Source organism: Muntiacus reevesi, chromosome 8 (genome assembly GCF_963930625.1).
Source record: "Muntiacus reevesi chromosome 8, mMunRee1.1, whole genome shotgun sequence".
In the NCBI taxonomy this organism is placed as follows: Eukaryota; Metazoa; Chordata; class Mammalia; order Artiodactyla; family Cervidae; genus Muntiacus; species Muntiacus reevesi.
Window position 1 is genome coordinate 19,264,701 of NC_089256.1, and position 13,821 is coordinate 19,278,521.

The following is a 13,821-nucleotide window of genomic DNA, read 5'->3' on the forward strand; positions in this document are numbered from 1 at the left end:
ATAAAGTTCTCGGTTAAAATGAAAAACCGTCTCTTATTTTTACTTAAAAAACAAAGGAAATTTTTAGTCAACCCAATAAAAGAGAAGAGACCAGCACACTTTTTTTTTTTGGCCACACAGCTTGTGGAATCTTAGTTTTCCAACCAGAGATCCAACCTGTGACTCTTGCAGTGGAAGCGCACAGTCCTAATCACTGGATGACCAGGGAATTCCCAATACAGGTGCACTTTTAAACACATGAATTTTACAAAAGCTACAGCCTACAGAAGATATGAAATAATAAAAGTTCTTGGTCAAATAATTTCAGTCACATGTACATAGTAAAGACCACAGATTTCAACACTAAGGCAAAACATCTCCTAGTCAGTCTGAGCTCATTATTTCACCCAGAAGTCTGTACCTGTTTCAAATTATCAAAAGAAATGTACCTATTTCAAAGGATCAAAAGAAATAAAACTTATTCTTTTAGCTACATCTTTAAAACAAATTCATAAAATACAATACAGACATAAATCAAGAGTTTACAGAGTCACATAAAAGAAATGTAGCTGATGGAGATTCAAAGGTTCAGCTGCTAAGCCCAGAAATGTATCAAATACTAGGTAAATGCAATTACACCCTCACAACAGAAATAGTAATTCCTAAATAAAAAGCCAGAAAGGACCCATGGCTTCACAGCTATTGGTTAAGTTACAGTTCAGAGCCAGTTCCCTAGTATGTAATGATCACCTTCATGAAAACAGCACAGAATGTCACAGGAACAAAAAAAAGATCATGGAGGAAAGTCAGAAAGAACTTAGAAAATAATGATGACTGCATTCTCTACAAAGAGAGATGACTCAGATGGTACTCGTTAACTGACTGACAAACTGTAAAAGGCTAGACTCAAATATATTAACCAAATGCTAAAATATACTCTATATAAAGACATTAAAAAAGAAATTATAAATGGCATAGGAAAAAATATAAATGAATAGATACACAATATTGCCTTTATAATTTTATTGTACAGAAAGGCCTTAAGGACAACCATAAAGGCAAAATAAAGATTAAGAGATGCAAAGCATTAAAAATCTTGAACCATCAAAAGAAAGAAAAACCCCCAAAGAAAACTAAAAAGCAACCTGCAAACTGCAAAAAGGAATTCAGAACAAGTGACAGACTAAAGAATAACCTATATATATATATATACAGAGAATACTTACAAAACAGTAAGATAGTAGTAGAAAATCAGATAAAAGATATAAAAAGGCAATTCAAAAAAGATGATTACCAACAGCCAATAAACTCACTTCCTTTAAAAAAAATCCTAGACATTTAACTACTGGGTCAGAGGTTATGCAGGTTTTTAAGGCTGACGGTGACCACACTTTCTTCTGATCTTCACTTAGCTGGCTCCTTTTCATCCTTCAGGTCAAATGTTATCCCATCAAAAAAAGCTTTCCCTCACCATTCCTTAAATATCAGGTATCTCCTTTCACCCTCCTTTCCCAATCCCCATCACCAGTCTGAATTTGTATTACAGTAACTGGTATGCTGCTCCTGGTCAGCTACACCCCAAGGGGCCAGCTCCATGAACATAGGAGCCTTGTCCATCTCCTCCAGACTGGTACCCTGGAACTGTGAACATGGCAGACTTATTTATTGCATAAATGCACCACGCATTACTGAATGGTCAACACACAAAGCGCAGCATACAGCCCAGATAAACATAACCTCATCCAAGTTACTTGTCTCTTCCAAGTTCATTTCAAACAGGAAATCATGATACATATAAGGTAACAGGGTTGCTGAGAAAACTAAGAGAGAAAATACAAAGGTTAAAGCTTTTCTGTGCAATACTTGGCAAAAAATGCCTCAAACCTTAACCATGAATACTATTTGATCCATCAAATTAACAGAGATTAAAAAAAGGTTATGTGGGTATGAAATCAGTGTATTACTGCATACAGTAGTCGAAAGTTTAAAAAGGAAGAAACCTAAGGAGAAGAAATCAAATATTATAAAATGTAAACCATTTTGTGAAGTGAAAGTCACTCAGTCTTGTCTGACTTTATGCTCCCATGGACTATACAGTTCATGGAATTCTCCAGGCCAGAATACTGGAGTGGGTTGCCATTCCCTTCTCCAGGGGACCTTCCCAACCGAGGGATCGAACCCAGGTCTCCTGCACTGCAGGTGGACCCTTTTATCAGCTGAGCGACCAGGGAAGTCAGTAAACCACTTTACTCAATGATTAAATTTCTAGAAATTTATTACAAGGGACAATTATGTACAACAGACAAATAAATACATAGACATACAGATTTCATTTTGATATTCACAGAATCACTAATAGAAAAACCTGGAAACCAACCAAATGTCCAAGAAGCAAATAGTTAGGTAAAATTTTCCAGAGAAATGGCAAGGAATTAATTTTTTTACCCCAGTTTTGTTAAATTATATGCATAAAGAAAAATAAACACTTCTCATTTTAGTGATTTTTTGCATTTTTTCTTTGCTTTTGCATTTTCTGAATATTCTAAAATGAACTTAAGCAAGCTTTAACATTAGGCCTATTTTTAGCCACAGTTCACCCAGAAAAGCTAATGAACTGATTACATGCCAGTTTTTAAATACCTATAGAAAGGTCACTATCAATATCTTCAAATATTTACATAAAAATAAGGGCAAATTTTAAGGCTTTAAATTGAGGCCCTACCACAAGGTCTTTCTCAGGCAAAGGTCTCTCCATCTAACACCCGGCCGGCCTCACGTAAACCAGTGATAATTTAACTAACTGATACCAGAAAAAAGGGGGTCAGGGACTCTCCAGATCCACAGGAAATACAGTTAACAGTTCTAACTCTACATCTAACTAGTTATGGGAAAGCTAGACAAAGTACTCACTAGGACTTCAGATTCCACATTAACAAAAATAACAAGAGGTAATAATGTATATTTACAATGTACACGTCTAAGTATTTCAAAGTTTTGACCAATTCATGACATTAATAACAGCTAATACTTGACACAGTGACTATTATCCGACACTGTGGTAAGAACTTTGTATACACTAGCTTACTACACTCCCAACTAATTCTCACCTTAAAAAGGAGAACAACCTGGGACCTCCCTGGTGGTCCAAAGGCTAAGAATCCGCCTACCAATGCAGTGGACATGGGTTCGATCCCTGGTCTGGGAATGAATATTCCACATGTTTCCAAACAATGAAGCCTGTTGCTCGACAACCACTGAGCCTGCGTGCCTAGACCTCATGTCCTGCAACAAGAGAAGCCACCTCAATCAGAAGCCCAAGCACCACACTAAAGCCCTCACTCAGCAAGACCCAGTGCAACCAAAAATAATTTTTTTAAAGCGAGAACAAGCTGGATTATCTTTAAAATAACTTTTATCAATACCTACCCTTCACAGAGCTAAGAAAACAAATCTAAATTAACTACACCCCAGAAACTGATAAGCCCTTCTGTGAACAGAAAACAAGACTTCAGCTGTTTTCATCCCTTGCAGACAGGCAGGAAGAACTGACACAGATGAGAAAAAGAAAAAATCTGCCAAACCTTTAAACAACCGCCTGCAGACTCGCACAAGTGATGAGAATGCTAAGGAGCTTCCTCAGAGTAAGTGGCACCCACTCCCATTCCCTTCCATAGGCCTTCACCAACTACACAGGGCCAAAAACTGGACACAGAGCAGCTGGGAGAGAAACCTCCTAAGGTAAGGACAGTTCAAGGTAGAAAGCCAATGGCTGGACTGGAGAGCAAAGAGAACTCTTCATCAAACAAAAAGTTGGCAGCGGAACTATAAAACAGCACAGGATCTTACAAAGTCTGGAAAGCTGGCAACTGGGCCATAAAGTATGACCTCCCAAGAATCTCATTATGGCCCAAATTTCAAAACTGGCTGAAAAAGAAAGTCTTAATCCCACCCTCAAAACATGTGAGCCAATTATTAAATGAATGCAATTAAAGTCACACAAAAGGTCAGAGATGATCAGATACAAATTAGATTGACCCAACCCCACACTAATAATTTGGGGGCTGCCGGAGGAGGGGGTGGTGAGAGGCACATCTTTTTTTTTTTTTTTTTTTGACCACATCTGAAAGCATGTGGGATCTCAGTTCCCCAACCAGGAATCAAACTCCTGCCCCATGCAATGGAAACACAGACTCTTAACCACTGGACCACCAGGCAAGTCCCAGTACCTTCTTTACGGAGACTAACTAAACTACTTTTTTAATGTAAAAAGGCCCAGTATACTTCAAAAGATGAAAAACACAGCAAAACAAAACATGAGACCCAGGGTCAAGAGAGGGAGTGGCCAACAGCAGCAGACCTAGAACTGGCTGATGCTGGAAAATGTTCAGCCATTATCTCCTCAAAATACTTACTCTGTCCGATGCTTCCATCCTTTCTACATGGGACTTTTAAGGTATTGATTGAACTACTTGATATCCTACAGGTTTAAGAAGCTCAGAGAACCTTCAAGTGCCCAAAAAACCCACCTAGGCACATGTGGTAGGCAGTTTCTGACACGGACTCCAATATTTCCACCTTCTGGTACTCACAGACTTTGTGAGTCCCCTCCCCATGAGTAGCTTATTTCTAACCAACAGAGCACTAACACTGGGTAACATATCCATTACTAGGTTACAAAAGAGTGTGACTTCTGTCTTGCCTTCAGGCTACCGCCTTGTCAGCTTTCATCTTCTGACAAAGCAAGTTGCTCAGTTGGAGAGATCAAGTTAGTATGGAGCTGAGGGCAGCCAAGAGCCAACCAGGAATCGAGTCAAGGCTCTCAGCCCAACAGTCCACTCCAGGGACTGTAGCCAGCCAAAAACCATGTGAATGTGGAAGCAGCTCCTTCCACAGTCAAGCTTTCAGTGGAAACGCCAGCTCTGGCCAACACTTTGAGAGCAACCTTGAGAGGCTGAGAAAGAGAATTCAGCTCAGTTGTGCCTGGACTTCTGACAAACTGTGAGACAGTAACTCTGTGGGAATTCTCTGGTGGTCCAGTGGTTAAGACTCAGTGCTTCCAATGCAGGGGTCATGGGTTCCTTCCCTGGTCGGGCAAATAAGATCCCATATTCTGTGTGGCATGGCCAAAGAGAAATTAATTAATTAATTTGTGCTGTTTTAATTCAGTAAGTTTCAGATAATTTGTTATATAGTGATAATGACTATGGTATATCACATAAACCTTCTGAAAATTAAAGACAAAATTAAAATCTTGAAAAACAGCCAGAGAGAAAAACATTATATTGGGACTTCCCTGGTGGTCCAGTGATTAAGAATTCACCTTACAATGTAGGGGACACAGGCTCAAATGCCTCAAAGCAACTAGGCCCAGGTGTCACTACTAAGGCTCAACACAGCCAAATTAATTAATTAAACTCACATACATCTTAAAAGAAGAAACAGTAAGACTGTTGGCTTTTCAATACTAATGTGCTGAAAAGAAAAAAAAAAAAAAACAGAACCAACCAACCAGAATGTCACAGCTTTAAAAAAAAATGTATTTAATAAAATCAAAACAAGTTTTCAAACCAAAAAGGAAAACTAAAATCATTGTCAACAAACTTTCATTAAAAGAAATATCAAAATAAGTTGTGGAGAACAAGGAAAAAAGTAGCACAGCCAAGACTAAGTGGCTCAGACAGCAACACCACTACCATGATTTGGGACTAAGCTAGAGAGAATGCCATTCTCCATCCTACTTTGTGGTCATCCATAAGGGTAAAAACCAGGTATCCTTAGCCCATGTATTAGAGCTCACACAGACTGTATTTTGTTATTTCACAAGACACTACAAATATAAATTAGGTGAAGGGGAAGTCTACACATTATGACTTAACGGTCCCATCAATGTTATTACTCATAAATACTATTGATTACTACTGTGTGCCCAGCACAGCAAAATCATTTTTTCAGTATGTTTACAACACTTTTTATTGTTATACAGATTAAAGAACTGAGGAAGAGATTAAATAATCTGCCTGAGATTACATGTGTCAAAGCTATGGTTTTTCCAGTAGTCACATATGGATATGAGAGATGGACCACAAAGAAAGTTGAGCACCGAAGAATTAATACTTTTGAATTGTGGTGCTGAAGAAGACTCTAATTTAGAGTCCCTCGGACTGCAAGGAGATCAAGCCAGTCAATCCTAAAGGAAATCAACCCTGAACATTTATTGGAAGGACTGGTGCTGAAGCTGAAGCTCCAATACTTTGGCCACTGATGCAAAGAGCTTACTGATTGGAAAAGATCACGATGCTGGTAAAGATTGAGGGCAAGAGGAAAAGCAGGCAACAGAGGATGAGATGATTGGATAGCGTCACTCACTCAGTGAACAAGAACTTGAGCAAACTCCAGAAGACACTGGAGCACAGGGAAGCCTGGCATGTTGCAGTTCATGGGGTCTCAAAGAGTCAGACACGACTTAACAAATGAACATGAAAATGTAGTAGCAACTAGAAAGGCAGGATTACAGCCCAAATTTCTAACTTAACACTGTCCTATTGCTAGACTGCAGCTTCTTATCACACTGCTATGATCATTAACTGTTCCCAAGTGGTATCAATGAAATGCCTACATTGATCTCTACAGTCAAGTACAAAGACAATGCAGAATCCATATGGAGAGGGAAAAAAAAGGCTGCACTCAGGATAAAGGGTCTTTAGACTCCACAATGAACAACACAAATGGTAATGTGACTAGTTGCAATACAGATTTGGAATACATAGTTGTATCATTTTAGTTATTCATTTTTTGGCTGTTTGGCACAGCATACAGGATCTCAATTCCCTGACCAAGGATGGAACCCCTGACCCCTGCAGTGGAAGCAAAGAGTCTTAACCACTGCCAGGGAAGTTCTGGGAGTTTTGTTTCAAATGAGTAAATAAATAGCCTTGCTATTAAAAAAAGAAAAAAAGGTTCAACTTTAGACTCCAACAGTCTATCTGGCGGAGCACCCGAATCTCACATCTTGGGTTAGAATTTTCTATCATAACCTGAGTCCTCAATCCAGTAAGAAGCTCAAGATGGTTATACCACTCTCCCCTTAATTTGGAGAGTGAATTCGTAAACTGAGGAAGGTTGACAAATAAGTAGAAGTGAAGAAAAGAAGCAGAGAAATATTTGTACAAGTCACAGTTATTCTGATATACTAACAAATGTTGCACTTACTAAACTATTTTTAATGTTTGAAAGAGTAAAAAATAATCTACTTGATAAACTTAAAATATATTTACAACACTTAAAATTCTTAGAAAGATTATGCTTAGATCTAAATGTGCCATATAGAGGCTTCTACAGATTAAATCCATCATTGTAAATATAGTGTGGAAACCCTTAAGGAAATTTAATTAAGTGGTGTTAATATTTTTTAAGTCGTGTTAAATATTTTAAGATTAAACTCCCATGACAAATCAAACACTAATCAAAATGTAGAAATAAATATACTGGTTTCTACATATTACTAGATTTATTAGATTTGTAAGTGAACTTCAAGGTTTAAAAAAAATGACTACTTACAATTCTAATAAACCAAATACTGATTTCAATACAAATATCTCTGAAGTGTTCTCCTTACACAAAAGGTCTATTCAAACATGACCAAACAAATAAAAAAGTGTTAATGACAATAAACCCCCTAATGATAGTCTACAATTTAAGAATCTTGATTTTTTTCTCTGCTTAAGGAAGAGACTGGCCTACAAAAAATGATCTATCATATCACTCAATTACAAAGTGTATCAAATCTCTATCCCCTTTCCAAATATACCCCTCCTTTAAAAACCTTTCCAATTCTCATGCCTAATTCTATACTTCTATTTCATTCTTCCCCTTTCTTTACCACCTATAAATCATAAAAATTACATAAAAATTCACAGGCTCAACTGCTAATGCAGAGTTGGTATTGAGAGATAACTAGTTTCAATTTTCCTAAGAAAATACCAAAGGTATTCTTGCTTCCAAAGCACAGGCTGGACTAATAGCATAGTCACAAGCCTAAGATAAACTGCAGCTGTGCAGATAGGAATACTGGAATCACTTGAAAGGCTTTAAAATAATAGTGATGTTCAGTCCCACCACAAAAATTCTGATTTAAGTGGTCTGGGGCACAGCCTGGGCAGATTTTATAAAGCTTTCCAGATGGTTCTGATCCAAGAATCAGAACTACTGAGAAAAAGGAATTAACAACATACAGAAACAAACAACATTATAAGGATTTAGACAAAATCAAAATGTGAATATTCTACAGAATAACTCAAGTCTCTTCAGTAAATCTACAGCACAGGGGGGGAAAAAAAAAACTATACAAGATAGAAAGATTTAAGATTATTTCAATGTGATGCATGAACCCTGTATGAAGCCCAATTCAAGGCAAATATTGAAAAATATAGCAAACTGGTAATGAATTTATGATATGGAGACCCGTTACATTGTTCTCATTTGTGTATATTTGAATGTGTCCCTGCTAAGTCGCTTCAATCATGTCTGACTCTTTCCGAACCATAAGGACCATAGCCTGCCAGGCTCCTCTGTCTGTGGAATTCTCCAGGCAAGAATACTGCAGCGGGCGGACATGTGCTCCTCCAGGGGATCTTCCTGACCCAGGGTTCAAACCCACATTGGCAGGAGGGTTCTTCACCACTAGTGCCACCTGGAATACTTCTTAAAAAATATTTTTAAAAAGAAAAAGTGTTTGGAGAACTAGAAGCTACTCACATACCCTTGACAAAAGAATAATTCTCTACACAGAAAGTTCACCGTCTACCACTTAGTGCTGGGAAAGGAGGCAGAGGGAAGGTAAAGGAGGCAGAGGATCCTCACAAGACAAATCATCCAGGCAGTGAGAAAACGTATGTCACAGCCACATCACAGGGATACATCACAGAGCAAGATTCCGAATAATTTAAAGCAGAATTTTATTTTTATTTTTTTGGCCACACTGTGCAGTATATGAAGGATCTCAGTTGAAGCACAGAGTTTTAACCACTGGACCACCAGGGAAGTCCTTAAGGCAGAATTTTAAGTTTTAAGCAGTACTAACAGGAAAAGCCAAAAAATATGTAAATCTATTTTTAATGTAACTTCCCCAGTAGTTATAGTATCATGGTTATTTTAAAATGTAACAATTTTATCCTCAGTAACATAGCTGCACATCTTATCAATAATGCTTTGATGGGGAGAGGCGGTGGGAGAGGGTTGGATTGGAAGTTTGGGGTTAGCAGATGCAAACTGGTACATATACAATGGATAAAAAAGGTTCTACTGTATAGCACAGGGAACTATCTATATTCTGCAATAAGCCATAATGGAAAAGAAAATGAAAAGGAATGTATATATGTGTGTAACCGAGTCACTTTGCCGTACAGCAGTAATTAACACATTGTAATTCAACTATACTTCAATAAAAAAGATTTTCAAAAATTATGCTTTTCTAAAAAAAAAAAATTATGCTTTTCTGCTTCATGGACACAGTTTGCACCTAGTAACAGGAGTAAAACATCCTTTAAATATTCCCTTAACGTTCAAAATGTCAAACTCAAGAAACCATTAAAAACTCTGCCATGATGAAGAATTTATACAATTCCCTTTCTTTAAAATAAAAGTTCGCTTCAAAAAACTCTAGGAAGGGAAATATTAAAACTGGCAACTAAAACAGAATCTTTCGTTACATTCACCCAGCTTTAAGTGTCAACACTTAACTGTTCAGTATCTACTAAGCATAAAGACTCACAAATAAACACGGAGAATAGACTTATGGTTGCCAAAGAGGAGGTGGGAGTGGGGGAAGAACAGACCGGGAATTCGGGATTCACAGACGCAAACTGTTATATCTAGGATGGATAAACACCAAGGTACTTCTGTACAGCACAGGGAACTATAGTTAATATCCTGTGACAAACCACAATGGAAAAGAATATGAAAAAGAATTTAAGCATGTGTAACAATCACTTTGCTGTACAGCAGAAATTATCACAACACTGTAAATTATGTTCTAAATTAACAAGACTTCAACAAAGGTTTAAAAAAAACTTGTCATATATAGATAACAAATCCTTCCATTTCTGTCCTTTTATATAATTTAAGAATGGTGATGTTATTCTATATTAACACCTACTTCTACTTGCAGTTGTTAGAACTGCGATAAAAGATCACTCAGCTCTTTTTCTCTCAGCTGTTTTGCACGTACAAGACGCTGACTATGCAACTAAAGAAAATCCTTTGTCCTAATACACAAGTCGGGAAAAAAATTTTCCTGAAAAATGTTTTATTTCACTAAGGACTAACAAGTGGCTCAAACCAAATCACATATTGTGAGAGGAACTAAAAAAGATGACAAAGTACAACGAAAAGAGAACTGTAATCCATGTTATTGGTGCTCCAGCAAGACAAACTGCATCGTTAGGGCCTAAATTCAGTTACATACAGCAAAGAGCAATATTAAAAATTCATCAAAGTAAGTTTCCTAAGGCGCTCAACAAGTGTAGCACTGTTTAGCGCGGCAAAAGTACTGGAGGAGTGGCAGAGTCTCACAGCAGCAAGATTTTTATTACTCTGCTGAGGGAAAAGAAAAGAAAAATGTTCCGAGAAAGGAACATCTCTCCACCTTTCAGACACGGGTGCTTCTATTCCTAGGAACAAGTGGTTGGAGAATCTGGGAGGGGCAAATGGAGGAAGACCAATCAGAGGTCGAGTTACAAGTCGGGCTCCGAAGAAACACAGAAGAGAGCAGCTCGCTGACTGGCTGGCGCGCCCCCGCTCTCACCAGACGCACCGCACCTGGGGACCCACCCGGCCACAAACCGCGGCACAGGGTCGCCCCCACCTACCCCCGCCGCCCCCGGGGCCGTTTCCTGCCCAAACAAACCAGCCACCCCAAAACAAAACAAAACCTACGGGGGGAAGTCCCGCCGTCCCCGTGGTTCCCCGGCCGCCTGCCCGCCCCCTCCGAGCGCCGCTCTGTCACTTCGCCCCTCCAGCAGGAGCCCCGAAAAGGGGGCGGGGGAGGGGGGCAGGCGCTGGGAAACATCAGGATGGAAATGTCAAAAGTCTCACCAATTCCTCGTAGCTCCTGTTGTGCTCGTTGCCCTCCCAGTCCAACCTCTTCGGCAGCAACTGCAAAGACCCGAGATGCACACGACTGACCACCGCGCGGGGCTGGAGGGGTGTGGGTGGGGGGGTTGAGGGGGCAGGGGGCGGCAGGGCAGGGGCGGGGGCGCCGGGGAGCCGATCGAGCGGCACCCGGGCAGGGCCGGCGGGGGACGTCGCCAAGCACAGACCTGGTACTGCTCCAGCTCCTGCACCAACACCTGCAGCCGAAGAGACACGCAGTTAGGGGGGCGGGGGCCGCACCCCAGTCCACCGGGCGCCCTCCTCCCGCGACCCCGGGCGGCGGCGGGGCCGGAGCTCCTGGAGCGCGGCCACCGCCCGCGGGCCCGCACTCACCTGGGCGGCTCTCCGACATGGGCCGGCCGATAGGTACCGGGCGATGAGGAAGTACAGCTCTGCGGGGAAACGGGGAGATCGGTCAGGAGACGGGGAGACCGTGGCGGCGAGGAAGGGGCCGGGGCCCGGGCGGGGGCGCCGGGGGAGGGCGCGGGCGTCGCGCGTCTTACCCGACTCGATGAGAGGCACCGGGCGTCGGGCGGGCGAAGGCTCCGCCATGGCCGGGCGGGGGCCGGGGCGGGAGCTGGCGAGCAAAGCGTGTAGGCCGCGCCGAGGCCTGACCGGGCCGGCGTCCCTCTAGCTCAGGCGCGCCGCCGCTGCTGCTGCCGCCGCCATGCCGTGCGCGCCGCCAGCGCTGACGCCTCCGCGAAGTAGTGCCCGCGGGAGAAAAAGTAGTTCCTCCGTGGGAGCAAAAGTAGTTCCTCCGTGGGAGCCACCTGCGACACGGGACGAACGACGTTTGGGCCCCGCCCGGAAGAGTGAGCCTCGCCTCCTTCTCTGGCTCAGGGGACGCAGAGAGGAGGCTGTATGCGCCAGGAGTCGGGCACCGGGGATGCGGCGGGTGGGGGAGGGGAGCGCGCGTGGCTTGGATCCCTGCGCGCGGTGAAGCGGCAGCCGGCCATTGTGAGGCGGCGGCCGGGCTGCGCGGCTGGGCTGGCGCCGGGGGCGGAGGTCGGGCGGGGGCAGCGGCGGGGGCTAGGGTGGGGGTGGGGACAGGCTCCCGCTTTTCCAGCCAGAACCGAGCCGCGAGACGCGGGGCCGCAGGGGCCCAAGGAGGCGTGGCGGAGTCTCCGGCTTCGGGCTGTCAGAAGAACATCACAGACGGTCAGCTGGGGCCAGTGCGTTTGCCCCCCACGAAAGAACGCTGGCTTTGAGGACGCGAAACCCTTAAAACTGAAAATCGTGCCAGCTGCAAAGAGTAGAACACCGGCCCGAGAAGCTTTGCCCGGAGACGGGAGGAGGAATGCGGGGAAGGGGGGCGACTTCGGACACTAACCCTCTGCGGTTCGGAGGGTACTGCAAACGTTACGGAGACTCCACGTTGCTAGAGTGCAATAGGAAGAAGAATCGTGAGACCCCGCCGCAGTTCTGGGGAAACCCAGAAGGGTGAAAGAAAACGCACTACATCGCAGAGGATGTCGACCTGGCTAGTTGGGGAAGGCAGTCCAGGCCGGCGATGACTTAGCCGGAATAGGAAGCGGGGTGGGAGGAAGCGAGCCAAAGATACGCAGCGGCCCACTCCCTAAGACGACACCTGGGGGAGGGGGGAGCCATGCGTCCTTAGGATACTCTTGGAAGGCAATAGTAGGATTTGAGCCTGGGGCAGCGGACGGGGATCCGGAAATTTCCTTCAGGCTGTGCTAGGCTGCGGATTCATTCACTCCGCCTAGCCAAGGCCCTGTTGTGAGCCCTAAAGAACAGCAGGAAGCAAAACACTGCCCTCAAGGAGTTGTTTATTCTGCAGTCCCTAAGTCGTGTCCGACTCTGCGACCCTTATGGACTGCAGCAAACCAGACTCCCCTGTCCTTTGCTGTTTCCTCGAGTTTGCTCAGATTCACGCCCATTGAGTCCGTGATGCTATCTAACCAGCAAAGAGTGGACACTGAAAATTCCAGTTCCTACGGAGTAGAGTGACCTTCACAGCATGGAGAAGTTAGGGTAGTGGTTTAGAGCAGACCCTGGAATGGACTGACCCTGGTCTTTGCCGAGCTGTTCAGTGTGTGACTTTTAAGTAAATCACAACCTCTGAGGCCAGTTTTCTTCACAAATAAACTGCAGGTATTTGTCCCTACTTTGTAGGGTTGTGAGGATATAATGGGTTAACCTGTGTTCTTAGCATGTAGCAGGCACCATATACATGCCAGCTTTTATTCCTACCACGTGGCAGAAGTTTTTATACATGTTTGTGAGGGAATAGTCCAAACGTGTTTGAGCAAGTGAGTCTTGTATCTGTTGGTTCAGCAAACACTATCAAGTGATGGGGATAAAGATGAAGGAATAAGCTACAGCTTTGCCATCCCAGATTTCAGTGTCTGTTAGGAGATAGGATGGAAAGAATGACTGAGATTTAGGGCCGGGATAGAAGGGAAGTTAACCCACCTGTGGGAGGGGGAGAAAAGTCAAAGTGTTAGTCACTCGATTGTGTCCAACTCTTTGTGACCCCACGGACTATAACTCGCTAGGCTCCTCTGCCCTTGGAATTCTTCAGGTAAGAATACTGGGGTGGGTTGCCATTCCCTTCTCCACAGGATCCTCCCCACCCAGGGATTGATCCCAGGTCTCCTGCATTGTACCCAGATTCTTTACCCTCTGAGCCACTAGGACGGGGAGATTTTAGAAGAGTCTTAAGTGTGGGAAGGG

At 43.1% G+C, this 13,821-nt stretch overlaps 1 protein-coding gene across 2 annotated transcripts in view; it reads right to left on the reverse strand.

The window, feature by feature from the left end:
- The window catches only part of BRWD1 (bromodomain and WD repeat domain containing 1), a 123,926-nt gene extending 112,005 nt beyond the window's left edge, over positions 1–11,921 (reverse strand). Inside the window, exons 1-4 of one of the 2 annotated variants that reach the window (XM_065942844.1) lie at positions 11,631–11,921; positions 11,461–11,519; positions 11,295–11,324; positions 11,071–11,130 (exon numbers count right to left, since the gene is read on the reverse strand). In XM_065942844.1, coding sequence (XP_065798916.1) covers positions 11,071–11,130; positions 11,295–11,324; positions 11,461–11,519; positions 11,631–11,679 — 198 coding nt within the window. In that variant the 5' untranslated portion in view covers positions 11,680–11,921. The remainder of the gene's footprint in view (positions 1–11,070; positions 11,131–11,294; positions 11,325–11,460; positions 11,520–11,630) is intronic. The other variant, XM_065942845.1, reaches the window with a different exon arrangement.
- Positions 11,922–13,821: the final 1,900 nt, after the last annotated feature.